Source organism: Phyllostomus discolor, chromosome 11, assembly GCF_004126475.2.
Source record: "Phyllostomus discolor isolate MPI-MPIP mPhyDis1 chromosome 11, mPhyDis1.pri.v3, whole genome shotgun sequence".
In the NCBI taxonomy this organism is placed as follows: Eukaryota; Metazoa; Chordata; class Mammalia; order Chiroptera; family Phyllostomidae; genus Phyllostomus; species Phyllostomus discolor.
This window is the reverse complement of record NC_040913.2, coordinates 34,259,539-34,276,399: the sequence shown is the minus strand read 5'-3', so window position 1 is coordinate 34,276,399 and position 16,861 is coordinate 34,259,539. Positions and strand designations below refer to the sequence as shown.

General features: G+C 33.3%; 1 protein-coding gene and 1 pseudogene across 1 annotated transcript in view; both read left to right on the top strand.

The window, feature by feature from the left end:
• The window catches only part of TDRD3 (tudor domain containing 3), a 163,490-nt gene that overhangs the window by 126,855 nt on the left and 19,774 nt on the right, over nucleotides 1–16,861 (top strand). The window contains 1 exon segment of the mRNA XM_028526378.2: nucleotides 1,950–2,075. Coding sequence (XP_028382179.2) covers nucleotides 1,950–2,075 — 126 coding nt within the window.
• Nucleotides 7,649–7,727, top strand: LOC114509052 (annotated as a pseudogene).

Sequence of the window (16,861 nt, the reverse complement as noted above, 5' to 3'; positions counted from 1 at the left end):
CACTCATCTTCATGTTTACGTCTCTATAACATTCCCTGGAACAAACTCCCTTTTCAGTTCTTTACTTGGCTAAAGTCTCTTCACGCTTAAAGACTATATACTGATTGTCATCTGCCCCAGGAAGCTTTTCCCAAATACTTCAACCTTATCATATGCCTTATCACTATATAGCATCTTATTACAGTGCTTTCCACATTATATAGAAACCATTTTTTTTTAGAGAAAGAGGAAGGGAGGAAAAAAGAGAGGGATAGAAACATCAGTGTGTGGTTGCCTCTTACATGCCCCCTACTGGGGACCAGGCCTGCAACCCAGGCATGTGCCCTGACTGGGAATCGAACTGGTGACCCTTCGGTTTGTAGGCCGCCACTCAATTCACTGAGGCACACCAGCCAGGGCTAGAAGTCATTTTTAACATGAATTGTCTTTATAAAAGTAAGTTCTAAAAAGATGTCAGCTTATTTGTTTTCCTAGGATATATTATGACTCATTGTGTATTGAACTTATCTAAACTGACATAATTATCTGAGAAGTTTACAATTAAAGCATAGGTCCAAAAATGCATCGATTCACAAAACACAGAAGTGTGAGGTTAAAGAAATAAAGGAGGGATGGAGAGATGAGAATGAATATATATCAAGAACTCTACGATTTGGAAAATTTTGCGATGATGTCTCTAGACTTCCTAGCATTCATATACCTGGGAAGGAAGCACCATGGATTAACTTAATAACCTTTGTAGTAAGAAGTATACCAGTTAATCAGTAAAAACAGATTTTTTTTCCTGGTACATCCAGGGTAACTCATATTTTAGAGGGATATGGTGAGTAAGACTTATTGTTGCCTTAGCATTTTCTGATTCAATGAGCCTATTAAGAGATACTGTTAGAGTAGATAGTGTTAGAGTCTCCAACTAACATAGTTTAAAGAAATTATTCCTTAAGAGGATCTAGTTTTTTATTTCTATTTTGTGTTCACTAAGCAACATTCTGACCTACAGTTTAGGTCCTGAATGGGTTGGCCCATAGTGGAGCTGTTCTCCAATTAGTTGATCTACTCCTGGTTACTTTAACAAATAAGTTTTAAAATTGTACTTGTTATGTAAAGCAGTTCCTTGTGGGTTTGTTAATGAACATTAACAGGGCCAAGTAAAACTGGGTAAACTGATACAATAAAAATGTCCAGTCTTACAGAGTCTCAAATCCACTAACTCCTAGATATTAATAATGTGCTTATTCTGTACCTGACATCTCTACTGCACCTCAACTGCCTGTGGCGAGAGTGGCAAAGAGCCTTTTTCTTTGTATTTATTTTTGCTATATATTTCTGTTTTTTAAATGAATTGCTCCTTAATTATATATTCTGATTAGTACATGAGAATTGTCTTATCAGGGTTAGTCAGAGGACTTCAGTGGCTAACAACAAAACAACACTAGTCCTTTATACATCCACTAGCATGCGAATATTCTTCTTCACTAAGCATCGGGCTCTGTCCTGAATTACTTCTACTGCTCAGTGTGTGTCAGAACTCATGGATAAGATAATTTATCTTTTTTAAGCTAATTTATGATTATTAAAGGTAAGCTTTCTTTCTTAAATATATTATTCTCTTAATTTTTTTTTTCTTTAAAATATTGCGTATGTGATTGTTGTTAAGAGAATAAATCTTAAAATTTTTATCACAGGAAAAAAATTCTTTATGGTGATGAACTTTAAAGTTATTGTGATCGTTTTACACATTTACATATCAAATCACTATGTTGTACATCTAAAACTAATATAATGTTCTGTCAGTTTTATCTCAAATGCTAATTAATTTTTAAAAAAGAACTAAGCTTTTAAAAAATGACACATTCTAACACTTCAATTACTTACATTTCCATCAAATATTCCCCTTTGTAGTAGGCAATGTTGATTGTCCTATTTAAAACTCCTTTTTGTCTCCTCAGTTTTACCGAGCAGAAGTTGAAGCTCTCCATTCTTCAGGGATGACAGCAGTAGTTAAATTCACCGATTATGGAAATTATGAAGAGGTGCTACTAAGCAACATCAAGCCCATTCAAACAGAGGCATGGGTACGTGATCCAAATTCTGTACATAGGCATAAGCTATTTTGAAGAAAATACATAGCTCTGAAAGATTAGTCATAGTAATACAAAGTTTTCCAGTGGAAAAGTATTTTAAATTTGCTTAAAACTGGTCATCCTTAAAGTAAGATTTTAATTTAATAATTACATTGGACTACAATAAAAATGAAAGCATCGGAATTACTTTTCCTGTATAATGCTTTTGTTATATTATGCTTTGGAAATAGGTGCCCTTATTTATATGTTTGCCAAAAATTTGTATGTGTAAAATTAGTTTTTATGCATATTTTGTTACTTTAAATTTGACTGGATTCTGTCCAGCAGTTGTCAAATTTAAATCTCTGTTGGATACATGTATTTTCTTTATTTCAGTTACATGTAAAGTTAAGAAAAACACTTCAAAGTGTATATGAATTCACACTGCATGTACTACACACATATTTATATATGTATATGTACTGATTAACTATAAGTAACTGTTTAATAATTATTTGATTATTTTTGATGCCAAATGTTATGTTGAAGCTATGTGACCATTTTGATGATATAATTTAGACTGTACTGGTTTCATGGAGTCCATTTTATTCAGGATTTATGTAACTTGATAATAGATAGATTCTCAACTACATTTCATCCAAAATAGGAAGACAAGGCATATTAAAATTAGTTTGATCAATCAATGTTTCTCTCCCTTTCTCCCTCCCTCCCCTACTCTCTTTAAAAAAAAAAAAAAAAAGAAAGAGAATGAAGCCCTGACCTGTGTGGATCAGTTGGTCAAGCATCGTTTCCCAAAGCAAAAGGTCCCTGGTTCCATTTCCAGTCAGGGCACATGCCTAGGTTGCAGGTTTGGTCCCCAGATGGGTTGTGTGTGAGAGGCAACAAATGGATGTTTCTCTTTCACATCAATGTTTGTCTCCCTTTCTTTGTCCTTCCCTTCCCCTTTCTCTGAAAAAAAAAGTTTGATAACTGTTAAAATGTTCTTTTTCCAATCTGTAGGTAACTGTTAATACACTTGTCATTAGGAGCCTAATTTGTAGCTATTTCCATAAAATATCAAAATGTACTAGAAAATTGTATCACTTAGACAGTAATTTCATCACTGAAGCATACGTTGTTTTCTCATGAACTGCTTTTAGTTTATTTTAATTTTGATTTTTTTTCATTTTTCTGTCATGACCTCACTGTCATGCCCCCCACCCCCAAAAGATAAACAACAAAAAACCTTGTAGCTGTAATAACATTTTGGACCATGGATCTTGATTCTATATATTTTATTCTAGAAAAGCTATTATTTCCTGGATAATTGACCACTGTATCACTAATATTACTAATGATTCTTTAAAAGTTAGCTACTTTTTTCCTAAAAGCCTGAAGAAATATCATCAATATCTAACTTATGTCTTTTGAGGAACTTGTTGTACCCAAATTTTTGCCTTTAGATTCCCATATGATGGCTATTTGCATTCTTTTTTTCTATTAATACTTACATCTTAATCTGTTTTTATAGTAAAAGTAATTATTTATTGAGTCTGTATTTCTAGGAGTTCAGTCCTGGTTTCCTCCTTCTCATGTGCTTCCAAATGTTTTTAGCCATTCCCATCAGAGGTTAAAACAGAATTTTCATGTTTAGTTTTCTCTTTATTATTTAGAGATTTAATAAGAGATTAATTATATTTTTTCTCCTTAAAGAGAAATTTGTTTTCTTACTTCATTTCTTCTCTACTTCCTTTTTCTGTTCCAGGGTGGCCGTAAGTGAGGAGCACATTTGTAGTTCCTCACTGTAACTCTTCCATTCAAAAAGTGTTTGGTACTGAAGTGGCGATTTTCTTTCCACAGTCAGTGACTTTTCCTCTCTGTCCTTCACCCCATCCTCATAATCCTTACTGCTTTTCCATTGATTTTAGATGTACATAAACTCAGCGGGACAATAACTTTATCAGATGCCATAGCCCATGTAGCAATTTGTTCTCAACCACCGCAATATATTCATATTCTTCCTACCCCTTTGTGAATACTCACATGTGCATTGTGCTATTTTTTTACGTATTTACTTTTTCTACAGTCAGCTTAAAAATCTTCTAAATTTTTTTTAATCTTTTAAAAATCTTATTAGATGCTTGAAATATTTTTCAGGAAGATAGATGCAGGATAGAATCACTAATTTTTGGAGATTCTGGTATTCTTTTCTCCTACTTACAAATAATCAAGTGATTGCTGATGTTTTATAATTTTGCGTAAATTAAAATAACAAATTTGTTGGATCATGAGCATCATTATTGAGGAAAAGATTGTCCTTTATTCTTTATCTGCATGAATAACTGACTTAGTTGTAGAAGCATTTTCTTCTTGATATATAGAAGCCACCAGTTTAACTTAACGTAGCTTCACCCAGCTCCATTAAAAAAATACCTAAAAAGCCCCTAAGGAAAAGTCTATGCGGCTGTCAGTATATTTAATGTAGAGTTAGTGTAGAGTTCTCTTAGCCTTTGAGAGTGTTAATGTTTGGGTGTGTGAGCATTCTTCTTTGTGTAACTGGGTAACTGTAACAAATTTGAAGTTAGTCAAAAATAAAACATTTACTATACCAATAAGGAGGTAACTCCAATTGGTAAGTTATACTAGAAAAATTAAAGGGCTGTAAAGGTGCAGTGAACTTGTTAGAAGCCTTAGGACAATTATTCATTCACACTATAGATTGTATAATTTTTTTCATTTTAACTCCTGCACTATATATATGCATTATGATTTTTAATTTTGAAATGATATTGTATATTTTATTAAGGATTATATTTGTTATTGGCACAAGATTTTGGAAAACCTCTTGTTTTCCTAAATGTAGCGATGATCAGGTATTGAAGACTTTTTTAATAGTTTGTGGGGAAAACCAAAAATCCTGTATATAAGCCAAAAGCCTTTATAGAAATCAGTTGCCTGTTTTGTGTCTTAAAGGTGTAAGGATAAATCATTAAATAAAAAGCATGAAATATTAAGAGACTCAATGACTAAGATAATAGTCTCTTGTACGGAAAATTAAAATAAAAATTTAGTTAACAGTTTAAGTCTGAGTATTAATATTTTCCATGAAGTTTAGGAATTATTTGCCTTAATTCTGCCTAGATACCAAAATAGATACCAAATATCTATTTTCCTTTTCCATCTGGATGTACCCTTTTATTTCTAGACATGCTCACTCAGTGATGATATTTTAGATGGCAAAAATTTATGTTCTGATTCTGATTAAATACTTTATTTCCTCTAAAATGATTTACTAAACTTTGTGGTAAGTTACTTTTTATTTTTTTCTACCTAGATTTCACCTGGCTCTTTTAGCTATCATAAAATATTCTGTCTTAAATTTAGTGTCTTTATTATAGTGAACTCTCTATCACATGTGAGTTTCACAGCTCATTCTGAACTGGATAAATGCTCTAATTGTTTTTCAAAGGTCTTTAAACATTGTAGAATTTTCCTTATTTTATTAAAGTAGCTGAAGCATTAGGGGTCTCTGTAAAATTATATAGGGAGAAAACCATACTGTGTATTACTTTGTATTTCTGACTACTGTATGAGAAAACATTAGGAGCTGAGAAAACCTGCTATTTGTGTTCCCTGTAGTCCCCTTCCAAATTGGTTCCTTTTAACTCTAAAACCTATACCAGAAATCCAGTAAAAAGATGCCGTGGGCAGTTTGGAATTACTGTGAAATCCGCTGGTGCTGCTGTTCAGACAAACCTTTTGTGTTTTAGCATGGTGTTGCTTCTGAATTGCTTTTCTGAACCTGAAAAAAACACTGTCAAGTCCTGATTCTCCAAGTATATTTATGAGTTGAATTCCATTGAGACTTTTATGCTCTGAGAAACATTGTAGAACATGCTAGTTTCTAAATGTCGTTTTAAAAATTTCATGGTATTTGCTTCTTGGTATCAGGAAATGATCATCATTTGCTGTTGTTTCAACTAGAAAAAAATATTATTGTATAGATAATGAGAGTTCTAAGACCTTAACATACACATTATGAACAGTAATTCTGGAAAGTAACAGATGATTGTTATTATCCAGATGATTGTCCTGTTTTAACTGTTTTTCTGTAAAGTATTTATTTATTCAACAAGTACTCATTTCACATCTGTTAGGGGTCAAGCCCCATTCTAGGTCAGGGATACATGTTTGTAGAGAAAACCCAAAATTTCCTCCCACTGCAGAAAGTTTGAAGAAAGTTCCAGTTCCAGTTATGTGAAACAAACTTAAATATCTTACTGGAGTCTTTATTCATACTTTTTGAAGATTTAAAACAAAATAGAAGTGGTGAAAATCTTGTTTACTGAAATTTTAATTTAAATAGCATTTAGGTCTTTCCACCACAGTTTAAAGATAAAATTAATATGAAAGAAAAAGGTGTGATTTAATGAATTTTATCTACTTAAGAAGTTCTTAACTATTTATTTAAATAATAAAATTTATTTTTAGGATGTTTTAGATTCTGTTTTTTAAAAAAGAATTCTAATATGTATATTTCAATTTTGGCATACTTTAAGAAAAGAAATACCAATCTTGAATTTTACTTTTGAAAAATTTACACAAAATTTATTTTTTAAGGATATCCTGGTAAGCACATTTGGAAGTTACCTTTTCAAATTCAATCATGGTTAATAAAAATCCATAAACTATTCTACCACTAATAAAATATTTAAAAAGAAACGTGTAATCAAAATAAGCCATAGCCTATTTACTGAGGAAGGACACTGAGAGTTGTGAGACAGAAATTAATGAGTTAAAATGCATCCTAGATGTATTACAACCATACTAGTTGTATTAGTATTTTAATCACATAGTGATAACATTGGAGTGTCTTTATTTGTATTTGATATCAAAGAAAGTAATAGATATTAAAAAAAGGACAATTGTTTTAGGAACCATAACTTCATAGGAAAATTAGAATTATGTAACAGTGAGGTTCTGCCAATTAGTACCCTATAAAAAGTCCAGGTACCTACTTCAGAAGGATTTTCATTCTTGCTGATTAATTCTCATTAACAAATTAATTAGTGGGCATAATTTACCATACTTACATTTCTTCATTGAAAATATAATGTGATTAAGGTCACTAAAATACATTTCTTCTACCATACATATTTGGGGAAACTTCCTTTTCCAAGATGGCCACATGGACACTGTTGATTTTGTTTTGCAGCTTAAACAGAGTAAATCAGAATGAAACTGTGCAGCTAGTTAAGCCCCATTTAAAACATAATTTTCAAATCATGAGCAGTGGAATTTGGGGGCTTCTATGCAGTATCTTTTAGCTTTGTTTAAATAAAGTTTGGTTGTATTCGATGTGGTTTATTTATTTCTTCATCTATTCCCGGGCTTTCCCAATCCCCACAGCAGGTTGTGGATTATACAATAAGGCTTCCTGGTGGTAGGAAAGCTGCTGACACACAGGGAGAAATGGTAGTTCATAAATGCACACCATGTACAAAGAGGTGTCCCCTTAAATTCTGTCCACATCCACCTCCCGAAGCCCAAATTTAGTTTGCTATAACTAAATGTTATAATTTAGTAAGACTATACTTTCAGGGATCATTTCTATAGTTCGTTACTAAATGTTATAATTTAGTTATAATTACCAACATCTTGAGATCTAGCTTTGACCTGATAGAAATATCTTTGAAAGATTTCTGGGTAATCTGAGTTTTCCTTTATTGAACAGTGAAAGTACAGATTAGATTAGTATTTCATCTTCCCTTTTTTTGAAGGTGAAATAACTCCCAAAGTGAAATAACAGCAGGGTATTACCTAAATGTGCTTTCTTTTAAAGTTATTTTAATGATGACTCAGTTTTGTTTCTAACTTTAATTATAGTTTATAAAAACAATTTAAGCCTTAAATTATTTAAATATGAAGTTCCAAGTTAGCGTGACTGAAAAAATCACAGCATTCTTGTTTTGTAGACGTGAATAATGCCAGTAGACATCATGTTAATCTTTTATCTTCTAAGCCACCCTTTTACTAATGGCAGCTTATAGTATGGACTCCTAAATTATGGTGTTGATTAATTAAGAACTAAATTCATGATGCTTTTGATTTTTCTTTCAAAGTAGTTTTAAGGAGGTCTGGATGAGATCTAGAGCTAAAGGGGGCTGGGATTGTCAGGTGAGCTTGTACTTCCCTTTGACGTCTTGATTCATTACACACAAGGTTTGTTCTTTTCTAAGTGTAAATTTACTTTACTTACCAGGACTTTTAAAACTATAATTTCAAACTATGCTGTATTTTACCATTCTTTTGTGTATGTATGCAATAGACTTGCTAATATACTCATTGTACAGGAAATAAAGTAGTAAAACAAATCTGAGGAATATTTTCATTTTATTTTATTTCTTTGTTCCCAAAGAAGTTAATCATATATTGAGTATGTGCCTTGACTAGATACTCATGTCAGTATATTTTAAAGGTTTTTATAAATCTGAAGAAGCAGACTTCTTCAATTAAAAAAAATACACATGGATTTCTGTCTTAGTTTCTAGTGAATTTCTGAGCGTCTTGCATCTGCACCTGACAAAGCAGAAAAACAGTGTTGCTCATTGCACCATAGACTTTATCCCCTTTCAGGTGGCATGCCCACAGTGCATCTGCCCTTTTTTAGGGTCAGTGATTGTGAACCCTGATGGTGGTGGGCTGAAAGGGAATTGATGGTACATACTTGATTGCATACCACAGTGAGTCATCAGTTGACCGTTTTCTTTTTTAATCTTACATGGTCACCTGTGTATTTCTACTTGATACTATTTTTCTATATTCTTTTGCTATCTTACTTACTAGTTATCTCTCTGTGTTTTCATTTTACTTCCTGAGCATCATTGTATTTTTTTCTTTGGCTTCATTTTCTTTTTATCTCTAGCCTAGGGGTGACCAACCTACCACAGGCTGCACATGGCCCAGGATGACTATAAATGTGGCACAATACAAAATCGTAAATTCACTTAAAACCTTTTTTTTTTGGCTTATCAGTTTTCTTTAGTGTTTTTTGTATTTATTTTGTGGCCAAGATAACTTTTCTTCTTCCACCATGGCCCAGAAATGCCAAAAGGTTAAACACACATGTGTAGAAGGCATCTTTTGATTTATATGAACTACCTTTCCTACTGATCCTAATTCTCTGAACTTTATTGGACCTGTGCCATTTGTTCCAGAGTCATGTGCGGTAGGCTTCACTATCACTTCTAGGAAAAGAATGGAGTTGGTTTGTCTCCTTGTGAGAAATACTCCGATGTTACAAAACGTCCAGTTCCATTAAACTTGGAAATTATTGGGAAGAGTTTTACACCTTGGCTTGAAATAACTGACTTAGTTGCCTGTCATTGGCTGAGAGCTCCATTCAGAAGGGAAAGGAAGTACTACAACAGTGAGTACATTTTATTTGCCTTAAAACAATACAGTTTATTAAGAGTTAACGTAATGAAGAGGTTCCAGTTAAGCAGATTTGACTATCATAAGAATCATTATTTTTTTTTTGGACATACTTTTTCATGCCTAGTCCATCCAGCTCAGGGCTTTCTAAAATGTTCTGAGAACATTAGTTATGCTTCATGGTTAAATAAATTTGAAAAATGCTGGGTTAAAAAAATTAAGTACACTTCTTGATCACAGGACTTCTTTAAGTCAGAAATAGATTAATATGTATTTTAAATCTCTGAGAGAGATATATAGTGGGTATTGTTTCACAGACTATTTGTTCAGGGAACTCTTTTTTTTTTCTTTTTCCATGTAGAACTTGTTATGTAGAAAGTCTTTAGAAGATGCTTTTGGTTTAGCGCTCTCCTTCTTCCTAGTTTTCAAATGTCCCATCTTAAAATAGGGTGAAGATTTATCTTTAGAATGTATAGTTTTAGATATTCCAAACTTTTTATTAATAATATAATCAGATATTTTTATTTTATAAGAAGTATATAAAAGTTCATTTCTCCTCAGATATGTCCCAAGAGTCTTTACCTTTCTGTGAATAGAGGACAAAATATATTCCTGAAATTTTATGTCCCTTCTGAGAACTTTTGCCATTAGTCAGTGTTTTATTACATAAAAATAAAATGAAAATTTTATTTTACATGTAAATATATACAACTCACTAGTCCTTTAATTTTAACTCTAATTCTGGAAACAGTTTATGTATTAACTTTTAGAAATTGGCTTTTGTGAAGACTCCCATCATAGCTTTTAGAATATTGCTGCCCTTTTCTGTAATTCTCACCTCATGCCCATGCGGTATTATTTACATGTTCCAGCAGTAATGCATTTTCATCATTTGTGGTTTCGTATTGATTCTTCTCCAATAGTCTAGTCTAAGGCAAAATCTGAAATCCCCCCACCCTTTTTTTTTGTTAAGCTAGCATTGGCTACTAAATCAAAAAGTGTCAAAGCAAGTTAATTCCACTGGGTATGTGGGCATTCTTAAATAAAGAAGAGTAGTCCAAAAAGACCAAAAACTCTGTTTTATGTCATCATTAGCTCTTTTTCTGCTAGGCCAGTATATTCTGAAGCCTTTCAATGGTATTGTTTTAATTTATTAAAGGCCTTCTAGAGAACAAACTCTTATACTCAACTGTTCTAGATCTCCTGTTCTTATTTTCCTAGTAAAATAACAGACTTGATAATCTTGCATCTAATTCCAAGGTCTACTTGAGAGTTCTGGAGGGGAAAAGACTCATTTTAAGAAACATGCCCTCTCCAAGCACTTATAATTATAAACAAGGGCAGAGTTTATGATTGGATAATAGCTAGTATAAGTGCAAAGAAACTGTCTAAATAAGCAGTACATAAATGCTATAAGTACCATCTCTTTTAGTGCTTGAGAGAATCAGAATTTTAAGTGAGCACATGAACTGGTTTGGTAGCAGAAACAGTAGAAGGAGGTCAGTAATTGTTTGTTGAATGATTCACGTAGTCCAGTTGGTAACCTTTAGTACTGATGAGCTCTTCAGACATCAAACTCTAGTATGACAGTTTAATATGATAGTTTTTCAACAAATTTTTTCAGCGTTTTTTGTAACAAAGCTGCTTTGGAAAATAGGTTGACCTATATACCCAAGGAAGTAAAATGATATAGAAGAAGTAGAAGATATATTTTCCTCCTTTCAGAAGCCACCTAATACATATTAATAAGGCCTCCATCAAACTGGGGTGGTTATGTTCTGGGAACTGTTGTTGGCATGGTTCCTGACAGAATTTTGTTATGCATGTTAAATGAATGGGATAGAGTGAGGAACGTAAGTGGAAAAGCCAGCATTGACTTTTCAGAACTAGTAGTAATGTTAACTACCTTTTATCGGCATTTTTGTCTTGCCTAAAGAATGCTTATTTTTTCCTCCAGATCATCTGATTGGGAAATTAGGGTCAACCCTCTTGGGCATGCTTAACAAAGAGCTTATTATACAAAGTAAGATATTTAAAGTCAGTTTAATTCTGTTTCTGTGTGGTTCAAATTCTAAAATTTTTGGACTTCTGATTTTTTTTAATGTTGGTAACCATTTTTGGTACCATGTAACAAATGATTTAAGAGAATATAAAGAGCCCTGGTTGGTGTGGCTTAGCAGATTGAGTGCCAGCCTGTGAACTAAAGGGTCACCACTTCGATTCCCAGTCAGGTCACACGCCTGGGTTGTGGGCCAGGTCCCCAGTAGGGAGCCTGTGAGAAGCAACCACACATTGATGTTTCTCTCCCTCTCTTTCTCCCTACCTTCCCCTCTGTCTAAAAATAAATAAATAATCTTAAAAAAAAAAGAGAGAATATAAAGAGCATTTTATCTTGAAAAGACAAGTAAATAAGGCTTAAATAATGTAGGGAAAAGTACACTAATATATTTTTTCTTCATAAGGTGATCAGATAATATAAACCTTATTTTTAAGAACCCCTGAATTTGAACATCAGTACCCAAAGAATGTTAGATTTAATTAGATTTTTAAAATACAGAATTGATAACTTAAAGGGAAAAAGGAGACATATCAAAAGCTGGTGAGTATTAGTACTTATTTGGATTTTTTTTCTGTTCTAGGTAAACCCTTTTTCTCTTTTTTTTGTATTCCCCTTCCCTTCTGCTCTTCTTTATCTTTATACAAAAGAGGCTCCTCCTCTTTCTCCTTTTCTTCTTTCATTTAATTTTTTTATGTCAATTTGCCTTTTTTTTTTAATCTTAAAAGTAACAAGTGACTTTTAACTCTTAAGTTGGATATGTCTCATCTCAGATAGGACTGATGCTCAAGTGAATTCTGGTTAAACAGAGCCTCTAAAACATTTTGGAAGAACTAAATGATATTCCTGGTATCCTTCATATGCTCTGATAAGGGTTAATGCTTCCTTAGCACCTGGCCCTATGGGTAGTAGTTCTCATAAATGGAAAGACTATTGGAGACTGAGATGTATTGGAGCTGATTATAAAACCATCCAGAAATGATAAAAAATTGGTCCTATGCTCAGTCCACTTAAATTATATCTTCAATTCTTATGAAATAGGCAAAGAAAAAAGAAAAAATTCTCATTGAATATGTTAAAAACTTAGTTAAGATGAGAAATTAAAATATGTAATTTCCTGAGAAAAATTATGGAACTATTTAAAAAACTAGGACTGGAAATTCTAAATTTTGTTATAGAAAATTAATTATAAATGGCTACATTAAAAGCATTTTAGATATATCTTAGAAAGGAGTATATGATTTACATCTCAAAAAAGACATCTCAGGAAGCACACGTTTTTTTTTAATTTGCTGAAAATATTTAAAATTGGCTATGAAAAGACTGATTATTCTGTCCATTCATAATTGCTTTAATGAAAATAATCACTGAGCCCTGGCTAGTATGACTTAGTTGGTTAGAATGTCATCCCATAGACCATAAGTTTACAGGTTTGATTCCTGGTCAGGGCACACACCTAGGTTGTGGCTTCAGTTCTGGTTGGGGCGTGTATGAGAAGGCAGCCAATTGATGTTTCCCTCTCACATCTTTGTTTCTCTCTCTCTCTCTTGTTCTCTCTGTCTCTCACTCTCTCTTTTCCTCTCTCTGTAAAAGCAACGAAAAAGTGTTCTCAGGTGAGGATAAAAAAGGAAAAGAATCAGGCGGAAGATAGTTAAGACAAAAAAGAAAAGACCATAGACTATGTTAAAAGTAGATTTGGTATTTTTATTCTTAAGCATTTCTCAAGATGATTTTTTAAATGATGTAATTTAAAAGGTTTGCCTGAAACTGCAAAACAAAAGTTTTAAACAAACTGCTTTAAATAATATCAACTATAAAAATAAGTTTTACTTTATGAAATGAGAATTACTATGTCTTGAGGTTCCAATAAATTTCACATAAATAACAAAGTGTAGCCAAAAATAGTTCCAACATTGTTTGCTATTTATTGCTATTCTTGGGCCTGAGGCCGAGAAACATTTTCAGATTGCTTTATCCTGAAAGAATTTGATGAAAGGGGTCACTGAGAATTAAATGTCTGCTCTGCTTGGCCTTTGAATGAAGGGGAAAGGGCAAGGCTGGTCTTGGGCAAATTACTTCCACCTCCCTTTTTGCCCCTGCTTCAGCTCCAGGGGAGCTGGAAATGCACAGGAGGAATCAGAAGACCTGGGTCGAGTCCTGGCTCTGCCACTTACTACCTATGTGACTTTGGGTAAGTTACTTAATATCTCTGGGTCTCAGTTTCAGTACAGGGTTGTTGTGAGCATTAAGTAATATGATTGGTGAAAATGTGCTTTGTAAACTCCCAAGGTCTATAAAAACATAAACTTTTATTGTCATAATATTAACCTTTTTCATGCCTATTCTTCCGTAGTGTAGTGTCCTCAGCTATGCATTTTTAAAGCAACCCAAAATGACTTAACTCTTTTTGCTTCTCCCTATGCCCTCTCCATATTGGAATTCTTATTTCTATTCTCTGCATGCTCTAGAGTTAAATATTCTAAGAATATAAAACCAGGCTGGTAAATTAATCATCACTGTAGAGTGTGGGTTTTCACACTCTCACCTTTCTTTCTTCTTTAATCTTAGAATTACATACCTAGAAACATCAAAGCATCTTTAATTCGTGGAAACTTGGACACTGTTGGGAAAAAGATGTTTGGCAGAGGACAGTGTCTTAAATCCAGTTACCCAGATCACTCCTCTGTTAGTTAGGAAGGTTGACTGGGAAAATGGGGAAAGGATTGTGCCTCAAGCCCTTTCGTATCCTCTGCAGAAGAGGACATGGCAATAGTTCAAAGCTCTTCAGCAGTCTCACTGAAAACCTACATCCTTCACTTGAGGAGTAGTCATAGAAGAGGCCAGGGGTTTGGTGGCCATTTCTTGGACCAATACCTGACTTGATCTTGTCTTTGATTCTCAGTAAGTGTTAGGCCACCTTCAGCCAAACTAAATGTACAATACCTATTATCTTTACTGGGTGCTCAATTTAGAGAGGATGCATGGAGCTAAGACAGGAAAAAAAAAACAAAAACAAAACCTGTCTTCTGGGTCACATCTGGTTTCAGATTAAGAGACCTTTATGAGGACATAAGAAGAGTTTATAGCTCTGCTTGGTCCAAGCTTCCCCCATAATCTAAGAATGCTTTATTTGACTATGTGTAAATAATAGTAATAATGGACACTCACGTGAACTGCTTGCCATTAATGCCTAATTATCATGGAGCACAATAGTGGTTACTCATGTGATGATTGATTAACTTTCTTAAATATTTTATTTTTTATTTTATTTTTACAGCCTTGAACCATTGACTTATGCTCAATATGGTTTCTTGCTGAAGTAGCAGTGTCATCTTTCTAATTAAAAATTAGAAATTTTGAACTCGGGTAGCAATCAAATGCAAATTGAAACAGTTAAGCACAGTGTTAAATTTGTCAGTTAATGGGAAAAATTAAATGATAATGCTTATGCTGGCAAAGATGCAGTAGTGTGAGTATTCTTCTACATTGCTAATAGCATTGTAAATTAGCATGATGCTTCCAATTTTTTCCCAGCCATAAAAGTGTACATACCTTTTAAGCCAGTAATCCCATAGCTGTTCATCTCTCCTACAGAAAGAGCAAAGGAAATGTGAATTGCTGGGAGATGATTAATGCAGCTTGTAATAGTTAAAAACTAGGAGCTACCTAAGTGCCCAACAATAAGAGAATGGTAAAATAAATTATTATCCATCTGTGAGGTGAAATATTATACAGCTATGATCAAAAGATCATTATGAAGGCTGTAATATCTTTGAGAAATATTTATAATAAGTGAATAAAAGCAATTTGAACAAGATTATACTCATGGTAGTGGTAGCTTTAGGGTAGTAGAGTTATGTATAATCTCTATGTGTATGTACATATATTTTTCAATTTTATAAACTTTCTGTAATTTTATACCATTTATTTGAAAAAGTAAAAACAAGAAAAAATAGCAAGAAGAAAATGGATCAGGGTTAGGGAATTGTAGTGTATTTTTTATTTAAATCCCTAAACTGTGCAAAAAGGACCTGAAAATATGGTCATTTAAAAAGATAAAAACTTTACTTCTTAATTTCTAATTTTGCCTTTGTGCCTCCATTGAGGTTAACAGCAACATGATTATGGTTTTTCATGATAAAATACCATGATTCTTTAACTTGTTTCTGTCTTTAAGTAATAAATGAAATACCTGTACAAATAAACCAGTAGACTTACGTCTACAAAGCTGTACCATGTGTTTGCACTCTGCCCATGCTACTTTCCAATTCCTTGCAAAATTCTCTTATTGATACTGTCTCCACAACGCTTACATGCCTTCCTAATTCATTCTCCCAAAAGTGTTTTCAAATGCAAAGCAAATTACATCTCATATGAAATATTTATTTAATCTATACTTACCTACCATTCATAATTCAAGAATATGTTACTGTGTAGTTATGATATTTTGTCAGATTCTTTATCCCTGTTTTAGTATTTGATGTAGTATCAAGCTATTATGAAGTTAAATTTTTACATTTGAAGTTTTTCTATTAATTTATAATTTCAAATACATATTTATTTAAAAAAATTTTTTGAGCACTTATGTGGCTTTTTCTTTCCACCCTGCACAGTGTTGGCACAGCACATTTCCTTAGAATGATTATGTGCTAGAAAATGGGAATGCCCGGATGAAAGTTTCTACCCTCAAGGAATCACAGACTATCAGAGGAGCCCAGCGAGTAATGTAGCATCTGTTCTTCGTGAACAGACCACTTTCGGAGAGCACCTCACTCAGTTAGGAACAGACTCAGCAGAAGCAAGGGCCTCCCTGAATATTCCATTACCGAACATCAGTGCGCCTCACACAAACTCTGTCTACACCTTGCCCTGCTTTGTTTTCTGCATATCCTGTTCCTGTCTCCAGTCCCTCAGCGAAACTGATGTTAGAACAGGGACTTTGTCTCAGCTAGTACTTCAGCCTTCAGATCAGCATCTGAAATAGAAGGTGCTTTCAATAAATATTTGTTGAATACAACTGAGACTTACTATGAGTCTTGAAAGTCTTGAAGAGCAGTTAGGACTTAACTTGGGGAAAAAAAGGAGGAAAATGAGAGAACAGAAAAAGACAAGAAAAGTGTAGGAGGGCATGGTAGTAGGGTAAGGTATTTTGGTAGCAGTATAATTTAGGTCTAGCGAATTCCTGTAGATGAGGCTGAAAAGGAAGGTGAGGTCAAAGAGTGAAAAGTCAGGCAGATTATTTTATCCCTCAGACTAGGAACAATGAAGGATTTTAGGCAGGGGAGTGTCATCATGTGACCTGTGCTTT